Here is a 20,051-nt window from a genome sequence, read left to right on the forward strand (position 1 = left end):
GCATCCCCCCAGCCCCTTGTATTGAGCGTTTTGTAATTAATCTTTTTTTTTTTGCCTCTTCTGCTTTTTTTTTTTCAGTTAAAAATTTTATAATGTACAAAATGATGGGTTTCCTTATATAGCATTTTAGTACCTATGTGTTGTGTTTTGTTCCTGTTGACTCCTCACTGCCCTTCCCACCAGGGTCCCTCTTCTCACTGGCCCCCTCTCCCCTTCTCACAGTTTCTTTCCTGGATTGCTGTCATAGGCGTGTAAACACATGTGTTTAAATACAGATTCCTCACATGACATCGAACAAGCAATGTTTTGTCTCCTCTGCACTCTTCTGCCTTTCTCTTTCTCATGACGCTACCTTTTCTCTCCCCCTCCCCCTATCCTCTCATGTGCCCCTTGTTTCTTATGCCTTCCATATTCTCAATGCTCACTTTCTTTAGTTTGTTTTTCTGACAGTGAGTGTCTGCCCCCAGAGTGGCCTGGAACTTACTGTGTAGCTCAGGCTGGCCTTGAATTCATTGCGATCCTCTTGTCAGCCTCCCAAGTCCTGGAATACAAGGCTGGAGCCACCTTGTCTAACTTTCACATTTTTTTTTTTTTTTTTATATATAAGTGGTTAGAAGTCAGGGTTTTGCTTCATGTCTTTTTAATTTTGCCTGAAAAATATTTCTCCCATAATTTCCTTCCCGGCTCCACCCCTCCCTTTCTTCCTTTTTGTTTTTGAGACAGGATCTTGCTACAGTACCCTGGCTGGTCTGGAACTTACTGTGCAGCTCAGGGTTGCTCTCAGACCAGCAGTGGTCTCATTAACCTAGCCTTCCAAGTGTGGGACTGTAGCTGTGCACCCCCATTCCAGGCTCTGTTTGCTTCCAGGTCTCACCCAGTGACCCGGTGGCGCCCCACGTTGGGTGCCACCTGCCACGGACCATCTCAGTCGGGTACAGGTCCTTGGGAACGGGAGTTCTCACAGCGTCGGTGCACAAGGATTTGGCGGAGACAAAGAAAGACCACCCAGAGGCAGTTTGAGTCTGAGTGTTTTTCCTAGGCAAGCGCTCTAGACTTTTATGCACATCTTGAAACAGGGAGTGCATTGTGGTGATATTTTCCATGGAGTAGATTCAAGGGAGTCAGTGACGCAATCAGGCATACCCAGTACAAAGTACGTAATGCAAAGGGATGGTGTTGTCATTTTTGAATTATTGACTTGAAATGAAACAATGCAGGGTACAGAATGCAAAGTAAAGACGTCCTCATTCTTAAGTTATTGGCTTGGTTTCAGTACACATGTGCCCTCTTTGTCAAACGGTCAATGTTTTCTCATTAATTTTTGCCCAGCACCTGTGTGCTGGGGAGTGTGGGGACCAAGAAAGTTTTTTCTTAGTTCTTCTTTCTAATATCTGAGTGCCACTATCTGGAGCGTTCTGAAACACTTTATTTCTTTGTAAGTCATAATATAAATTATTAACTAATGAATAATTCTTAGACATGTTTCTTTTAATAAGTGGAGAAGACCAGCAGAGCTTGGTGGTGAACTCCGGGCCTGAATGGTCCCTGGCTCCGTTTCCGTGTTAGGGCGTTTCATGGAAACGGCGTCATGTGTTTGAAGGGTCCTGGTATGGGAGAAAGAATAGAGACGGAATATGCCAACACAATGAGAAAAAAAGGCTGCAATCAAATACTCCTGGCAGGAACATCAGACCCATTCCAGGAGGCTCTCCCTGGGCAGGGGTCGTTGCCTCGGGTTGTGCAACAGCATTTGTCCCACAGACTCCACTGGAGGGGTCGTGACAACCTATGCCGACCTAGGACTTACAACTCTCCCACCTGAGCCAGCAGAGTGATAGGCCCACGTCAGTTCTTGATTTTCTTCTTTTTAAGAACAATGTTTTCCTATGTTTATTTACCTACTTCTTTATTTGTGTGTTTGCCTTTAACCATTGAGCCATCTGGCCAGCTGTCCTCTGATTTTCTTTGGTGATTAATTTTAAGTGTCAAATTTGTAAGTTGTAATCCATTTTTACCCCGTCTCCTAGTGGTGTTTTTGTTCGCCTGTTTTAGTTTTGCCTTTAACCTCTTTGGGATGGATATACAACTGCAGCAGCTCTGGGCATGCACGTCTGCAGCCTTGCAGCATCTTCCCAGGACTCTGCGTAATGACTTCTTCATTTCAGATGAGGCAGAGGATCATCCAAGTGCGGTTCTGTTTCCTCTTGGTTCCGTGCGTGTTTACTGCTCTGGAAGCTGTGCCTATAGACGTAGACAAGACCAAAGTACACAACCCCGAGCCCGTGGAGAGCGTGAGGATAGAGCCGCCAGTAAGTGTGTGGGCAGACTGAAGACCCAGACGGACCATGGCGGAGGCAGAGTAGTGGGATCGCTGCCAAATGGCTCAGTCAGTGGAGGGGACGTACTGTGAAGGACTGTTTTTTTAAGTTTTTAAAGATTTATATATTTATTTTATGTCTATGAGTGCTTGCTCTATCTGCATGTACACCTGCAGGCCAGAAGAGAGCATCAGATCCCAGTATAGATGGTTGTGAGCCACCATGTGGTTGCTGGGAATTGAACTCAGGACCTCTGGAAGAGCAGGCAGTGCTGTTAACCTCTGAGCCACCTCTCCAGCCCCCCATGAAGTATTGCTAATGCTGACATATAATCCTACACTTTAGGACGTATTTCTGAAGCAGTAGTGGAAAGGGTACTAGGCAGGAATCAGGCAACAAAACACTGACCAGTACTGCTTAAAATGATTGGTATATAAAAGAATTAATCATAGTATATTTTTAATGTAGCAATAATCAGCCAAGAAGAAAAATACTGTTGTTTTCAGAAGAGGGAGAGATGATCATGGGAAGAGGCCATCTATTTTCCCCCAGGATCCCATTCTCACCACCGTGTTGTTCGTCATTGGTGGGGACGGGACCCGGAGCCTTGTGCATTCTCAGCAAGCACTGCCCCTCCTAGCTACACATGCAGCCTTAAAGCTTCGCTCTCTAAACCACTAGGACACTTACACCTAGTTTGTAATAAACTGTGATGTTGATCCCGACTCAGAACTCTTTCTTGACCATTGAAGCTGTTGGGGAATTTGCTAGAAGTTGCTTTTCAAGATTCAAATCTTTCTGTTCAGAGCAAGGCAGACTTTGTGAATTGTGACTGCTGTTTCTGACTCGAAGGGTACCGGACTTTATTACGATGACTACCTCAAGCAAGTGATTAACGTCCTGGAAACAGACCAGCATTTCAAAGAAAAGCTCCAGAAAGCGGACATAGAGGAGATAAGGGTGAGTGGAGTCCAGCAGTGGGCATGGCGGACGCTTAGTTGAACACCTGAGGCACAAGACGAGGGCTCCGTGGAAAAGAAGGGAAATGTGAGACTGAGAGAGAGCGTGGATGGATTGATATGGGTTGTTGTTTTATAGTCACGTGGCCCGTGTGAAGTAGTGGGGAAAGGCGGGAAGTCATTCTTCCCCGCAGGAAGTAGAAGGAAGAGGGAAGGGCTGCGTGCTGTATGAGCCAAACAGTCAAAGGGCTGTAACCCATGCCGTGTTTAGGATACTCTGGAGTTGGACTCAGGAGTTAGAGATGGAGGCCACGAACGGCCACGTAATGGAGTCCCGGGCCACATGGTAGAGGGCCGTGGATAGCAAGTGCAGTAGCTTGTATCATGTTCTGAGGAGAGCAGGCAGTTATTCAAAGGTGAAGAGCAGGTTAGGGCCTGGTGCTTTGGTCAGTTCCAGATTACCAGAGGAGGTAGTGAGCTCTATGTTATGTTAATACGGCAGGGACAACCATTTGCCTCCATCCTAAGAATACCTTATGTATGGTACCCTATCGATGTAGTGAGCTCTATGTTATGTTAATACGGCAGGGACAACCATTTGCCTCCATCCTAAGAATACCTTATGTATGGTACCCTGGATGTCCTGAGGAATGTACAGTCGGCACCTGTTACACGTGATGCCACGCTATCGTGTATCCCCAAGGGGATACATGTGTGTTCTAGAGATAACCTCCTCTCCTTGGGACTGAACTGAGGGAAGGCGTGGTAGATTTTGTCTGTTCATCAGTTGATAAGACGTTTGGATTATCGCTGTTTGTGTTTGTCAGTCTGAGAAATGCTGCAGTGAACAGTGACGCTTAAGTTACTGTGTTAGCATGTTTCAGCCTCTAGTTATAGTCCTGGGGATGGAATTTTTGGGTCATGTGCTCACTCTGCCTACAGGCCAGGAAAAAGGCATCAGATCACATTATAGATGGTTGTGAGCTACCATGGTTGATGCTGGAATTGAACTCCTGACCTCTGGAAGAGAAGTCAGTGATCTTAACCTCTGAGGCATTTCTCCAGCACCTATCTTTAGCTTTTTTTTTTTTTTTTTGAAACATTATTTCTGGTATAGCCTTGGCCATCTTGGACTCACTTTGTAGACCAGGCTGGCCTTGAACTTACAGAGATCCACCTGCCTCTGCCTCCCGAGTACTGTGATGCTAGGAATGAGTGGTCATGTCCAACTGAAAGCAAAGGAAATGAAATAAGAGGAATGCTTTTATAACGTGAAAGTTACCCAAGTCAGGCAAACCATTACTAATCTGGGATTATGTTATTTAAAAGTATGTTTTAATTTTTAATGTGTGGGTGTTTTGTTTGTGTGTGCTTGTGCATCATGTGAATGCACAGATGGGATGTCCGTAGACATCAGAGAGGGTGTTAGATCCTCTGAGTCTGGTGTTACAGATGGTTGTGAGCTACCATGTGGGTGCTGGGAGCCACACTGAGGCCTTCTGGAAGGGCAGCCTATGGTCTTAACTGCTGAGGTGTCTTTCCAGTTCTTGCAGTGCTGTTTTCACTCTGTTGCATCAGGCATAAAATAAGATGTGCTAGATAAGACTAATTTGTGAATTTCGTTGGCAGAGTGGGAGGCTGAGCAAAGAGCTGGATTTTGTCAGTCACAAGGTGAGGACAAAACTTGATGAACTAAAGAGGCAAGAAATCGGAAGGCTGAGGATGCTCATCAAGGCTAAGCTGGATTCCCTCCAAGGTCGGTGCAGGGCAGGGGGGATGCTGCCGCCAGTGGAGGGCTTTACATTAAGTGCCAGCATGCTTTTTTATGTGTGTGGTGTGTATGTGCCTATGTGTGTGCACACTCATGTGTGTGGAGGCCAGAGGTTAATGTTTGGTGTCCTCTGGGGCTGACGTGTGCCGTCTTCCCACACTGCTGCAGACACCGGCATGCTGACGTGTGCCGTCTTCTCACACTGCTGCAGACACTGGCATGCTGACGTATGCCGTCTTCCCACACTGCTGCAGACACCGGCATGCTGACGTGTGCCGTCTTCCTACACTGCTGCAGACACTGGCATGCTGACGTGTGCCGTCTTCTCACACTGCTGCAGACACCGGCATGCTGACGTGTGCTGTCTTCTCACACTGCTGCAGACACTGGCATGCTGACATGTGCTGCCTTCCCACACTGTTGCAGACACCGGCATGCTGACGTGTGCTGTCTTCTCACACTGCTGCAGACACCGGCATGCTGACGTGTGCTGTCTTCTCACACTGCTGCAGACACCGGCATGCTGACGTGTGCCGTCTTAACACACTGCTGCAGACACCGGCATGCTGACGTGTGCTGTCTTCCCACACTGCTGCAGACACTGGCATGCTGACGTGTGCCGTCTTCTCACACTGCTGCAGACACCGGCATGCTGACGTGTGCTGTCTTCTCACACTGCTGCAGACACCGGCATGCTGACGTGTGCCATCTTCTCACACTGCTGCAGACACCGGCATGCTGACGTGTGCCGTCTTCTCACACTGCTGCAGACACCGGCATGCTGACGTGTGCCGTCTTAACACACTGCTGCAGACACCGGCATGCTGATGTGTGCTGTCTTCCCACACTGCTGCAGACACCGGCATGCTGACGTGTGCCGCCTTCTCACACTGCTGCAGACACTGGCATGCTGACGTGTGCTGTCTTCTCACACTGCTGCAGACACTGGCATGAATCACCACCTTCTTCTCAAGCAGTTTGAACACCTGAACCACCAGAATCCGGACACGTTTGAGTCCAGAGACTTGGATATGCTAATCAAAGCGGTGAGCATCCGCCCCACAGGGGTCTCTGTGATCTGTTGAGGATCTGGGATTTGACAGGTAAACTTGTGAAGCAGGAGCACGCTCACATGCTCTGGAGAAACACGCATCTTCCGAGGGAGGTTGCTTTCAGCTCTCTCACTACAGATAGCAGTACTCACATGGGTGCATGCCACTCACCCATGTCCCCAAATCCACAGTGCTGCAACCTGAGCCAGGCTTGAACTGGCAAGTCTACGATGGTGTCCATAGCTTTTACTTAGACTTTGTAAGGGAGTCTACGGGAGAGTCAGTTTCCTTCACCAGCTTATGCTGTCTCATGCTATTTCTTGGCATGAGGTAGTGTGATTCCTCTTTCTCTGTCTCCATTGGGCCTTCCTCCCTGTGCCCTAAAATTTGGAAAATCCCTTAAAAATTTTATTACTATTATAGGTATTTTACGTATGATAATGTTTATTACTATTATATGTTGTTTATTTTATTGTATTACTATACATTATATTTGTGTGTAGTACTAGTGTGTGGCTCAGGATTTCATGCATGTTAGGGATTCATGCATGCTGGGAATACTGGCATGAACTACCACAGTTGGTTGGCCCAGGCAGTTTTAGATGAGAGTTTGCAGACCTGTGACATTACTTATGAGGGAAATTGACAAGCTTGATGTTTTAGTTGGGCAGTCATGAAATTTAGTGAAGTAGCTGTGACCGCTTCCATTTTGTGTCTTGTTTGTGCTTGGCCAGGCTCCTTCTTTTTAAAATCAGTTTTTTATTTTTCTTGCTTTGAATAGTCCAGTGCTTGTTTGTCTTATCCCCCTGTGTTACTTCTGCTAGAGAGCACACTGTATTTCTAAGAGCTGTTTTTTTTCTGTTCTGGGGAGGCAGCTCTGGGTTCACTTGAGAGACCCTGCAAGGTGGAGAGCCATCAGGGAGGACCCCCAGTATCCCACACACCTGCACACAGCTGCCCACACATGTGTGAACACACGCACACCACACATGCACTGACTGTCGTTGCCTTGACTGTGCCACGCCCCAGGCCACCTCGGACCTGGAGCAGTACGACCGCACGCGGCACGAGGAGTTCAAGAAGTACGAGATGTTGAAGGAGCACAAGCGCAGGGAGCACTTAAAGACCCTGGACGAGGAGAAGAGGAAGGAGGAGGAGGCTAAGTTTGAAGAAATGAAGAGGAAGCATGAAAACCACCCCAAAGTCAATCACCCTGTAAGCACTGTGCTGCCCGGAAACCGGCTCTAGGTGAAGTCAGTGCCTTGTCCTAAGTTTAGCACGTAAACTTCGAGTCTTAATTCTGAAATGTTCCTCAGACATATGCTTTGAGTCTCTACATAGGTTCTGTCTTGTTTTGAGCAATTTCTTAAAATTGGTTCACAGGGAAGCAAAGATCAGCTAAAAGAGGTCTGGGAAGAGGCTGATGGATTGGACCCTAATGACTTTGACCCCAAGACATTTTTCAAATTACACGGTAACAGATTGGATACAAATATTGATATTTATATCTGCTGTTTGACAAGTCTGTATTTGATTTACTCGTAATTCGCTGTGATGGTTTGCTGTTGAGCTCTAACATAGATTTAGAGTTTTTCTTTTTTCAAGTGAGGTTGTTAATAGTCTTTTAGCTGATCTCAGTAGAAGATATCTCAGATCATAGCTGTGTCTTCCTGCCTGTGCTTGCTATTTACTCATTGTGGGATTCACTTCAAAGCTCTCTGTAAGCTAGAGGTAATTCTGTGGCTGGTTAGGTTGTATCTAGCAAGCTTTTCATGACAGAATTATAATTTGCTAGGCTGATATGGTGGTGACATTTGGAATCCCAAGACTTGGGAAACTGAGGCAGGAGGATTGCTGTATGTGCTAGTCCATCCTGCACTACATAGGGAATACCAGACCAGTTAGGTCTACACAGCAAGATGTTTGCTTAAATTTTGTTTTTAACTACTTTTGTTTTTGTAGATAATGCTCTCTCTCTCTTGAAAGAAGTAGATAATATGTACTTTTCTAAGACATGATTATGAACTGTAAAGATAGAATTGTCCCTTGTACTGATCTGAGGCGTCATGGAAAAGATGAAGCCTGTCCTGCAGTCAGTTGTCACTTCACACCAGCACTACGTTTGCAAATGTATGTTAAGTGTTTATTTTCTGAGGATTCGAATCTACATTTGCATTTATAACTATTGAACTGTAGATGTCAACAATGACGGGTTCCTGGATGAGCAAGAGTTAGAAGCGCTGTTCACAAAAGAGGTAAACAGTTGTTACCGCCTCAGCCCTGCCTGCCTCCTTCCCTTCAGTCACCTTCTCTTCTTTCTGTTAGTTTTCACATTTTTTTTTTAAAGCTGGAGAAAGTGTATGACCCGCGGAATGCAGAGGATGACATGATAGAAATGGAAGAAGAAAGGCTGCGGATGCGGGAGCACGTCATGAGTGAGGTGTGCTTTAGGGGCGGGCGCGCCATTCCCTCCCTTAGTCACGTTCTTGCAGGATTTCTCATCATAAGATGGATGAGTAAATATGAAGTTGGTAATTTTTTATATTTATTTGTTTTTATTGTATGTGCATGTGTGTTTGCTTGCATACACATTTGTGCACTTGTGCATGCCTGGTGCCTGAGAAGGCCAGAAGAAGACACTTGATTTCCTGGAACTGGAATTAAGGGCAGTTGTGAGAGGCCGTGTGGGTACTGGGAACTGAACCTGGGTCCTCTGCAAGAGCAGCAAGTGCTTCTAGTCATTGAGCCATCTCTCTAATTCCCACAGTAGGTATTTAATTGGATTTTGTATTGTGACTAGAATATTATACTAGATTTGTATAACAAAATAGTTTGTAAGTACTTTAAATATTTTACAAGATTATGACACTACTGTATATAAGCAATAAACATTTGGGTAGTAAAAAAAAGATGTTGTATAGTTGACATTTTTTTTAAGCCTACATAAGCCTCTATGGGTTGGAAAGCTCTAATCAGAAATCCAAAATGCTCCAAAATTCAACACTTTGTGATCACTGACAAAGATGCAAGAAATAGAAAAAAGCCTATACCATGAATTTTTATGTTTCATGTACCAAATTATTTAAAAAATTGTATAAAGTTGCCTCCAGGCTGTATGTATGTATAAGTTGTATATATATATAAATCATAAATCAATTTTGTTTTTGGAGAGGAGTGTCTGTCTTAGTTAGGGTTTCTATTGCTGTGAAGAGACACCATGACCACAGCAACTCTTATAAAGGAAAACATTTAATTGAGGCTGGCTTACAGTCGGAGAGTTAGTCTGTTATTGCATGTCAGGAAGCATGGCAGCGTGCAGGCAGACATGGTGCTGAGGACACTGAGAGTTCTACATCTGAATCTATAGGTGACAGGAACTGACAGTGACATACTGGCCAGGCTACATCTATTCCAACAAGGCCACACCCACTCCAACAAGGCCACACCCACTCCAACAAGGCCACTAATAGTGCCACTCCCTATGGGCCTATGAGGGCCATTTTTATTTAAACCACCATATGATCCCTCCCCAGGGTACCTCATTATATGTATGCAAATATCTCATTTTTTGAGGGTGCAGGAGGCAGGGGTGTGTGTGTGTGTGTGTGTGTGTGTGTGTGTGTGTGTGTGTGTCCCTGGCTGTCCTGGAACTCGCTTTGTAGGTTGGCCTTGAACTCACAGAGATTTTCCTGCATCTGCCTCCTTCATTCTGGGATTGAATCCAAAATGAATTAATTTAGAAATCCAAAATTTAAAGCCACATCTGGTAACACACAATTTAGTCAATGGATACTCAGCCTACACTAAGAAGACTCCCAAATTCTGTTGCTTTAATAATCATGAAAGCAGCAAGGTGTGGCGGTGCATGCTTTTAATCCCAGGACTCGGGAGGCAGAGACAGGTGGATCTCTGTGAGTTTGAGGCCAGCCTGGTCTACAAAGTGAGTCCAGGACAGCCAAGGCTACACAGAGAAACCCTATCTGAAAAAATTATGGAAACAAATATTTATGTTTTGTTTGCCTTTCATAAGCTTCAAGGGTCCAAGGAGGTGGGGCCAGCTCAGCTCAGCTTGGGTCTAGTGTGGTTTGGCTTTCTGGTGTCTCTCATTCTGAGGCCACAGGAAGACTCTCTCAGTGGATGATATAAGGGGCATAAGACACTCAAGGCCATTCACAGAGTAGTGAGTCGGACTGATGTCCAGCCATACCGTGCCCATTCTGCTCACATCTTCCCGGCTGAAGCGTTTCCACACTCAGTGAGAAGAGGATGGGTACCTCTCAGGCTGCCTCAGCAACACACGCGGAGCTGGAGGCAGGGATGTCGACCCCTGCTGTAGGACGCAGCAGTGATTGTGATAACCGCAGAAACCATTGCCGAGACTTAAGATTTTAATTTCTGCTTTTTAGAGCAACTGACTCTTTTTTTCAGCTTTACTTGCTCAGTGAGTTTTTCTTTCTCCCATGACTTGGCTCTCCAGAAAACAGAGTGACACATGTTGTTAAGTCACTGACAGCTGTGAGGAGAAGGAGAATTGCCGTAGCAAAGTGTTTGTTCCATTTATCGTGTGACGCCCCCCTCCCCGCACCTTAAATACTGGAGCAGAGAGACGTGGCTGGACACAAACTCAGAGCCTGCTAACTGGCCGCAGTAGCTCTAGGCTGTGAACCCAGGTCCCTGGGAGGCCCTCTGCACAGCCGCTCTAATTCTTGCTCCACTTGCTTCCCCATTCTTATTCTCTGCTCTCCGTAAAACCTCAAGATGTCCCTTTTCTTCTGCTGCTGGTGCCCTTCCTGTCAGCTTCCTACTGAAAGAGGCAAGCAGGAGAATGGCCCGTCTTTCCCACCAAGCCGTCCAACCACTCCACCTCTCTACCCATTTGTTTGTCTTGGGTCTGGTATTGTGAGTAATCATGGCTGCTGCCTCTGCTGAAGGCCCTATGCAGACAAGTGCTGGTCTTTCTCTTAAAGGTCTTCTCCCTGCCTTAGACTCCCTTTGTTTCTTGGGTCAGGTTTTTCTTTCTCTACTGGATCACTCCCACTAGAGGGCAGATGTGATCTTTCATTTTCTTCATTTCTTTTTCCGGTTTCCTTTTCTCTGTGCTGATTGTGTGGTAGCCCTGCCATCCAGTGCAGTCTGTCGTGTCAGGGCCCCGCTGTCCTGGCCAGTGCAGTGTGTGAGAAGTCGCAAAGAGCTACATCCTGATCTGCAGGCAGAGAGAGTAAGACGCCAGGCCTGGCTTGAGCATTTGAAATCTCAGGGACTCGCTTCCTCCAGCATGGCCACAGCTGCTCCGACCTAGCCACACCTCCTAATCCCTCTCAATAGTGTTCCTCCCTAATGACAGCTTTCAAATACATGAGCCTATGGCAGCCACTCTTCTTCAGAGCACTACCCATGCCTCTTATCTCATCACTCGATAGGCGGAGACCGAAGGACCACCAGAAGTTCAGGTCACACAGGTCTGCATAGCTAGATCCGTGCACACTGAGACCTCAGAAAGTGTACCCATGCCTGTGAAAAGCAGTAGGCTGGGTGTCTTAGCTGGTCCTACTTTGTTCCTGAGTATGGCTGCTGCATTGGGGTGGGGCTTTTCTTGTCCAAGCACTAATCTAGCTGGATTATGATTATTGTGGTGAAGGCATTGGCCGTAACAATGCAACCAGCCAGATTGCTTCCTCGGTGTGTTGGTCTGAAGCACATCAGGTCGATGGACAGCTTGCATTTTCAAGTTTTAATTATAATAGGGGATGAAGATCCCATGAAAATGGAGTACTTTTCTTCACTTTCCCGCCCCTTTCTGTGTATGCTAACCTGGTCCTAATTGCTGAATGTTTGCAAGGTGGCATCCCATGGAAGATTTGTACCTCAAAAATAAGGAAGATATATTTATGTTGTTTTTATATTTTCCTTCAATTAGATTGATATCAACAAAGACCGTTTGGTGACTCTGGAAGAATTTTTGAGAGCTACAGAGAAGAAAGAATTCTTGGAGCCAGACAGCTGGGAGGTAATAAGACCAACTGTGGAGGGGCGTGCAGTTCTAGAAGCTCTGCACCACTATGTCATTTCTCATTATGTTTATATGTGTAATGTTAGTATTAATGTTTTATACAAAATACCATTATAAAATAATTGTTCCTTGTCTCTTTGGAAAACTTTCTAGCAAACTTATTTCTTTATGAGCAATCTACATAAAATTAGAAATATTTTTTAAAGTGTTTATTTTTATTATATGTGTATGTGTATCACCTGTATGTATATGTGTGCCCTATGCATGCCTCATGCCTGAGGAGGAGGAAAAGTGCTGTCCAGTTACCTGGAATTGGAATTACAGACTATTGTGAGCCACCATGTGAATACTAGGACCCAGGCCTGGGTCCTTTCCAAGAGTGGCCAGTGCTCCTAACTGTTGAGTCAGCTCACACCCCCTCCCCACCCCAGCACCCCCCCATCACTACGATTAGAAATCTTTTAAAATGTATACATTTGGTAACTATAAAATAACACCACTGAAAATTTAAAACATAGGTACATTTTAAGAATAAATTAAAGGACCCAGTGAGCTGTTTCTACAGATCTGTTTCATTTATTATTGTTTGAGGCAGTGTCTCATGTAGCCAAGGGTAGCCTTAACTGATCCCCGGCATCATGCCTGTGATTACAGACACGCACCTCCATGCTTTTGTTCTCCAAGACAGTGTCTCAACCTCACTCTTGTAGTAGCCGTCCTGCCTCCTGTCTCCTGAGTGCTGGGATCACAGGCGTAAGCCATTAGACATGTCTTCCGATATTTTTTTGCTATTATAAAAGAAGTTGTGGTCTGGGAAGATGGTTCAGGGAATGAGAGTGCTTGCTATGCACGTGTAAGGACTGGAGTTCAAATCAGGCATGGCCACACATACCTGCAACCCTGTGGGGAGAGTGGCACAGTAGGAGGACTGCTGGGACTTGCTGTCTGCCAGACAAGCTCCAAGTTCAGTGGAAGACCCTGTCTTAAGGGAATAAAAGTGGAAGAGATAGAGTAGGACACTCATGTCTTCTCTGGCCTGTGCATTGTCCCCCGCCTCCCACTATCCACGCTGTCTGTCTGTCTGTCTGCCTTTCTATAGAAGAAGCTCAACTGTTGATGTAAATCTGTTAGCCCAGAGACTCTCCAGAGACTGAGGAAGGAACATTGTTGTAAGTTTAAGGATAGCCTGAGCTACAGAGTGAGTTCAGGGCCAGCCTGGGCAAGTTAGTAAAACTTTGTCAAAGTAGAAAGTGAAAAGAGGGTGGTGGTGGGAAAAAAGGGAAGCTGGGAGTGTAGCTCAGTGGTGGAGCACCCCCATGGCCATGTCCAGTCCCCAGCAACACAAATAAATACGAAGAAACATGGAGCCCAGGCGGAGAATCAGGGCTCGAGGTGCCATCTTCATAGACATAGCAAGTTTAAGGTCTTCCTGGACTATATGAGCCTCTGTCTCCAAAACCCAGAAAAGAAACAGCTTTAAAAAGTATAAACAGGGTTGGACATGGTGGCACATGCCTGTAATCCCAGCACTCGGGAGGCAGAGGCGGGTGGATCCACGAGTTCAAGGCCAGCCTGATCTACAGAGTGAGTCTAGGACAGCCAGGGCTGTTACACAGAGAAACCCTGTCTTGAAAAACCTAAAAAAGAAATACAGAAAAACAAACAAAGAAATGGAAAAATAAAAAGTATAAGGAAGAGCTGGAGGGATGGCTCAGTGGTTAAGAACATTTGCTGCTCTTGTCAGGAACCTTGGCTGGGTCTCCAGGATACACAAGGTGACTTACAACTGCTTATGCTTCTAGTTTTGTAGGATCTAACACCCTCCTCTGGCCTCTGCAGGTGCCAGCATGCACATGGTACATATAAATGCATCCAGTCATATACACATCATATGCACAAAATAAATATTTAAAATATAGTAAGTAAATTAGTTAAAAAGAAATCACTAACATAGACCTGTTTCTCCCTTCCTTCCTCTCTTCCTTCCCCCTCTTTCCCTCCCTCCCTCCCTGTCTTCCTTCTGTCATTCTTTTCTGCTCTCACATTCATTCACTCAGTTCTGCTGCTCGCTCGCTCACTCACTCACTCACTCACATGTAACCCAGGATATCCTGGAAGTCACACCACTAATCTGGGCACGAATCATCTTCATTTGTTTATTTTGTATTTTATGGCCCTGGCTGTGTGCATGTGTGTGTGTGTGTGTGTGTGTGTGTGTGTGTGTGTGTGTGTACATATATATATATATATAATATTTTTTTTTATTTTGCCAAAAACTGATATGTGTGTGTGTATGTGTGTGTGTGTGTGTGTGTGTGTGTGTGTGTGTGTGTGTGTGTGTGTATACACACTCTTTTGTATAATGATGATTCTAGGATTTTAAAACTGAGCACAAGCATCCCCGTGTTTCTGGCATTATTATTTACTTCCATTTCCCTTTAGACATTGGATAAACAACAGTTATTTACCGAGGAAGAGCTGAAAGAATATGAAAGTATTATTGCAATGCAAGAGGATGACCTTAAGAAGAGGGCGGGTGAGCTGCAGAAGCAGACAGAAGAGCTGCAGCAACAGCAGGACCACCTTGAGGCTCAGAAGCAGGAGTACCAGAAGGTAGACACTGACAGGATGTGGCTGGCAGGGCTGTCATGGCCTGCGTGAGGCTCACAACCTGAGCGTCAGCAGGTAGACACTGACGGGATGCGGCTGTCAGGGCTGTCATGGCCTGCATGAGGCTCACAACCTGAGCGTCAGCAGGTAGACACTGACGGGATGCAGCTGGCAGGGCTGTCATGGCCTGCGTGAGGCTCACAACCTGAGCGTCAGCAGGTAGACACTGACGGGATGCGGCTGGCAGGGCTGGCAGGGCCCCTTGAAGTGATGTACATCTGCAGTCCAAGCTACTGAGGCAGGAGGATTGTTTGAGCCCAGCTACCAACCTGTGTTACAGAGTGAAACCTGTTTCAGATAAACAAAAATAAACAAACGAACCCATGTTAGGGGCTGGAGGTGCAGCCCAGAGGCTGGGGATGTTCTTAGCCTGTGTGAGGCTTGGTCTCCAGTGCATCATGAACCACAAACCAGATAGTAGATGCTTTGCCAAAAGCCTGTGGCCTTTTTGTTGTTGCTGTTGTTGTGATTTGTTTATTTTTTATTTTTATTTTTATTTTTTTTTTTTTGAGACAGGGTTTCTCTGTGTAGTCTTGGCTGTCCTGGAACTCACTTTGTAGAACAGGCTGGCCTCCAATTCACAGAGATCTTCCTGCCTACTGGGTGCTGGGATTAAAGGCGTGTGCCACCACCACCTGGCATTGTTGTTTTTTGATAGTTTATTTAATTTTTTTGAGACAAGGCCTCATTTAACCAGGGTTGGCCTGGAACTTCTGCTCCTCCTGCCTCTACCTCCCTAATGCTGAGATTATAGCAGTGGAACAGAACACCAAGCTAAATTTTATAATATAACTTGGTGTACCATTAAGTTATCATAGTTTAAACTTTAGTGTGTTTGAAAACGAGCTTTGCTACAAGTTTCCCGTCTTGGAGTTGTGTAATCAATGAGGACACGTCACACCGATTAATCAGTGAAGGCGACTTTCATCTCTGGCCAAGAGCAGGAAAAATGAGGCAAACCCACAAATCAACCTCCTTGTTCTTGACTGTTGGAAGATTATGGATGAGAGTGAAAGAGGTGACAGAGCAGGCCTCAGCACGTCCCCACTATGAGTTTGATCCTAGAGGGAAATTGTTGACTCTGATTCATCCTTTGTACCCAGAGAATTATAGTGGGTCCTTAAGACCATGAGCTTAATTGTTGAGATTAGAGAGCATGTTGTCCATTGTCCCTCCTAAGGCTGAGATGCTACATCAGAAGCAACTCCCTGGCATAAGGGACAAGCAGGTTCCTATAATGTAAACTGATGCACCCCCCTCATCATGAGTCTGATGGGGATCCCTAGTTCTGTTCCTCCTGCTTATGAGATACAGGTGGTTGATTACCAGGAGCAGTAAAGTAACCTTCTTTCAGAAAAAGGAACAGTAAATAAAGAGTTACTTCTTTTATTAGTCTAGTCTTCAAACGCATGAGAGACCTGAGAAGGATAAATTATAGTACGGAGTATAATTCAAATATCTTATGTATCAATTAAAATGACAGAGGCTTACTCATGACCTGAATGGCCATCCCATTAGGTTCCTGTGGTGTTGATGGCTTTACTGGGGGCACAGGTTCCAAGGCAGTGTCTGTTTTTGGCTGCTAGGCCCAGCAAATCTGAAAGGCCTTTCTGTGGAGGAGGAACATAGGAGAGACCAGCTTCACCTTGTCTTAGGCAGCGTGGGACAAGTAACTCTCCAGGTGTCCGGTTTGTCTGTAATTCAGGTGCCAGAGCCGCTCTGGACATATTGACCAGGGAGTGGGGACTGAAAATAAAAGAAGAGAAAGAAGAAACTGAGGCAAGAAATAGTTGGAAACACAGGATAGGCTCGAGAAGGCCTGCAGTCAATACCACACGACACCTCAGCTTTACTCACCAGTTCAATTTATACACATCTCAGGCATGGGGAGTCAAAGCGGAAGGTCACTCTCAGGAGATAGTGTGGACACACTCACGGGAACAGCGTGAGAATCGACTCTCAGCCTTGAGGCCACAGTGTACTCTTTTCTGATAGTCTTACTTAAGACCTTGAGTGTGTACTTGGCAGAACATCTTGCTTAATCATGGTCTCAGCAATCCATGTGATTCTTATGCTGGGGCAGAGAGCACGGGAGCAACACTTATGGACAGAGAGCCTTGACAAACAGCTCCCGGCATCCAGGCTGGGCCCAGCAGCGGTGAGGCAGTGGGGCAGTCTTGCCTGGTGGTTATCACACCACAATCCAGGGAGAGTACTTTGTTTTTGTGCCCATGTCGTCTTGGAGACCTTAGGGACACTGGCAGGGCCTGGGGTCTGTATCATAGTAAGCTTTTTCATTTAACATTCACACGTCACATTCTACAGATTCTCTGACATGTTTGAGGATAAAGCTTAATCTTGTAATTAACTGCATTAGTTCTTAGCATAAATATATTCCTGAACATATTAAAGGAGTTGACTTATCTGGTGGACAGTATTAATCTTTTCTTTTAAAATGTATAAATTAGACATTTTTGCCTTGTTTAAGCTACAGTGTAGCGAGACTTCTTAGTGCTGCTAAGTGCTGGTGCCGGCACTTACAGTGGGCCAAGGTTACCTGATTAGGCTGATGAGAAATGACTCTTAACCAGGAAGGGGTAGAAAGTTTTAAAGTAGCCAGGATGCTTTAGTGCCTCGGGAGTGCCTTGGCTTCTCAGCAACTGAAAGACACATGGTGCCCCAGGAGCCATGGACTCCGCCCTAAGGGATCTGATGACACATGTTTCTCAGGGCAGCTAGACCAGGCCAATTCCAGGATTCCCTGCAATTCCCTTTTTATTTTTTAATTTCAGGGTATGCAAGTTAACCTTTAAAGCACATATGGAGTAGCAGATTATTCTTAATGCGGTTATGCTGACCAGTATAGCCAATAACAAAATTTTCAAAGACATTGCTATGGACCATAGTTTAGAAGTCCCATTATAAACAGAGAAGTGGTGACAGATAATGTCAGATCAGGCCTCAGCATGTAGGATAACAAAGGGTGTTCATGTTCTTTCTGAGTATAGTTGTAGATTTTACAGAAATCTGGCACCACTTCTTTTTATTCCTGTTATGGTTCCTTCTATGACGCTTGTCACCTGTCCTGGGAGGGTCTTCGGCAGGCATGTAGCGTGATAAGTAAGCTAGAAGTCCTACTTCGCTCTGGCAGCCATCTTGGATCCAGGCAGTTTTGCCAGCCTACCTAAGGGGAGCTTCTGGCATACACATGCCTTGTTTTCAAAATAAACAAGATTAAGGTGGGGTGAAAAATCATCTTGGTCCCCTAGGCAGCACTCAGGGTAACGAATCGTCTGTATTAGTTGCTCTCTCTGTTGCTCGACAAATACCAAGCACATTTAACTTAGAGGAAGAAAGGTTTGTCTTAGCCCCCAGTTTGAGGATGCACTTTGTCAGGACAGGAGGCTGAGACAGATGAGTGTGGGCACTTGTCTCTCTCTCTCCTCTTTATGCACTCCAGGCCTCCAGTCCATGGAATAGTATTAGGGTGGTTTTTCCCACGTCACTTAACTCAAATCTAGAAGCTTCCTCACAGACAGGCCCAGAGTTTTATCTTCTAGATAACTGTAGATCTTGTCAACTTTGCAGCCCCAAGTTACCCATCATTCCCCTGGTGGTGATTACTGGTGGGTGAAGCTTAGCTTGTGGCTTTCTAAGCTGCAGTTAAGCATCATTCAAGGAGCCATTAGAAGACTAGTATCTCTGAAGGTCACCTTAGATGGGTTTCCTTATTGTTTGGTGAGAGACCGACCCTATCTCTTTATACCCCCAAACTCTGCCGTGTGTAACTTTAAGGCCATTAACCATTTCCCAGTGAATGAAACAATACCCAGCTGTAAGAACAGAGCCAAGCAGGAGAGCCATCAGTGGGCCCAACAAACAAACAAACAAACAAACAAACAAACCCCCTCAAAGAAACCCCAAACTAGTATTGTTTGTAGGCCCTCTCAGCCATGGTTAAGATCTCTTGGCTGCAGTGTGACATGGGTCAGGTTGCTTTTTGTAAAAGCCCACGGGCCCCTCTTAGGGCTCTGTTGATATTCATGTCAAAACAGCTAGGTGTGGGAAGCGCCTGTCAGTGTTTCAGGACGTCACCTTCAGAGGCAGTGCCTAGTCCCTGAGTAAGGAGAGTCACTGACAGCACACAGGCAAACCTACACAAGAGACCAAATCTTCATTTTAATTGGCCTTTGAGAGTCAGGAGCCAAGGCTGGCTTTGGACTGTGTATTGTGAAGATAACCTCAAACTATTGCCCTTCTGGCCTCTCCTCCCCAGTGCTGGAATTAAAGATGAGCACCACAGAACCTGGCTACAGGTCAGATCTTTATCAGAGGGTAACTGAATGTATGAAAATAATGACCGTACTCTTAGGCTGGAGGAAGAGCTGCTCGGGGACCCCCGAGGAAAACAAGGCTTTTATCTTATGACCAATGCTCTACAGGGGACTCTGCCTCAAAGCCCATCTCACGTGCTACCTTCTGCTCTGAGTCTGTATGAATCCACAGTGACCATCCTTCCTCAGTGTTCAAAGTATGGAAGGAGAGTATTCTAGGAAAAACATTCAGTTTGTCATGCTTTGCCAAAGATCACATACATGACTAAAAATATCGAGCAGTACTTCCCTATTTTCCCCCTCACCAGGCCGTACAACATCTGGAACAGAAGAAATTTCAGCAAGGGATCGCGCCATCAGGGCCAGCAGGAGAACTGAAGTTCGAGCCACGTATGTAATTTTGATCCTTTGTGTAGGGAAATAAACAATTATAAATTGACACCTATTTTCATTTTGAATGAAATCATCTTCAGATGATTAAAATTCATGTCATATTCTATCTATTTGAAGAAGTAGAGAAATTTACATTAAAGAAAATTGAAATGCTTTCCAAAATTTTCATGACGGAACGTTTTTCAAATGCCACATTATTAGATCGCCTTCGCTATGCAGTGATTTACTTCAAAATTATTTGTAATTTTTTATCATCATTTATATTGATTTTACTAGAAAATATGCTTATAATTTGTAACCAATAGTGAGCTAATCATACTTTTAAAAAGCAAGATAATGTTATGTGTAAGTAAAAGAACATTAGGAATAAAGGGTGATAATGTTTAAAATGCAAGCATACTTCTTTTTGAACAGACACGTAACATCCGGACGTCGGCTGGAATTTGGAAGAAAACTGTAAACTCAACATCTGTTTCACCGTTGACATCCCCTCTTTTCTCTTGATTCAATAAATACGTTAAAGCACATTTGGAATAAAGGAAGA

At 45.3% G+C, this 20,051-nt stretch overlaps 1 protein-coding gene across 1 annotated transcript; it reads left to right on the forward strand.

Annotated features, from left to right (window-relative positions):
- The first annotated feature begins 2,136 nt into the window (after positions 1-2,136).
- On the forward strand, positions 2,137-19,551 carry Nucb2 (nucleobindin 2). Its single transcript, XM_051149272.1, has 11 exons — positions 2,137-2,309; positions 3,171-3,278; positions 4,907-5,033; positions 5,991-6,094; positions 7,130-7,315; positions 7,484-7,574; positions 8,297-8,355; positions 8,448-8,540; positions 12,018-12,107; positions 14,553-14,723; positions 19,423-19,551. Exons 1-11 carry the CDS (start codon positions 2,148-2,150, stop codon positions 19,510-19,512), a joined length of 1,281 nt encoding a protein of 426 aa, XP_051005229.1. The 5' UTR covers positions 2,137-2,147; the 3' UTR covers positions 19,513-19,551.
- The last annotated feature ends 500 nt before the right edge of the window (positions 19,552-20,051 follow it).

This window comes from Acomys russatus, chromosome 7, assembly GCF_903995435.1.
Source record: "Acomys russatus chromosome 7, mAcoRus1.1, whole genome shotgun sequence".
NCBI classification, from domain to species: Eukaryota; Metazoa; Chordata; class Mammalia; order Rodentia; family Muridae; genus Acomys; species Acomys russatus.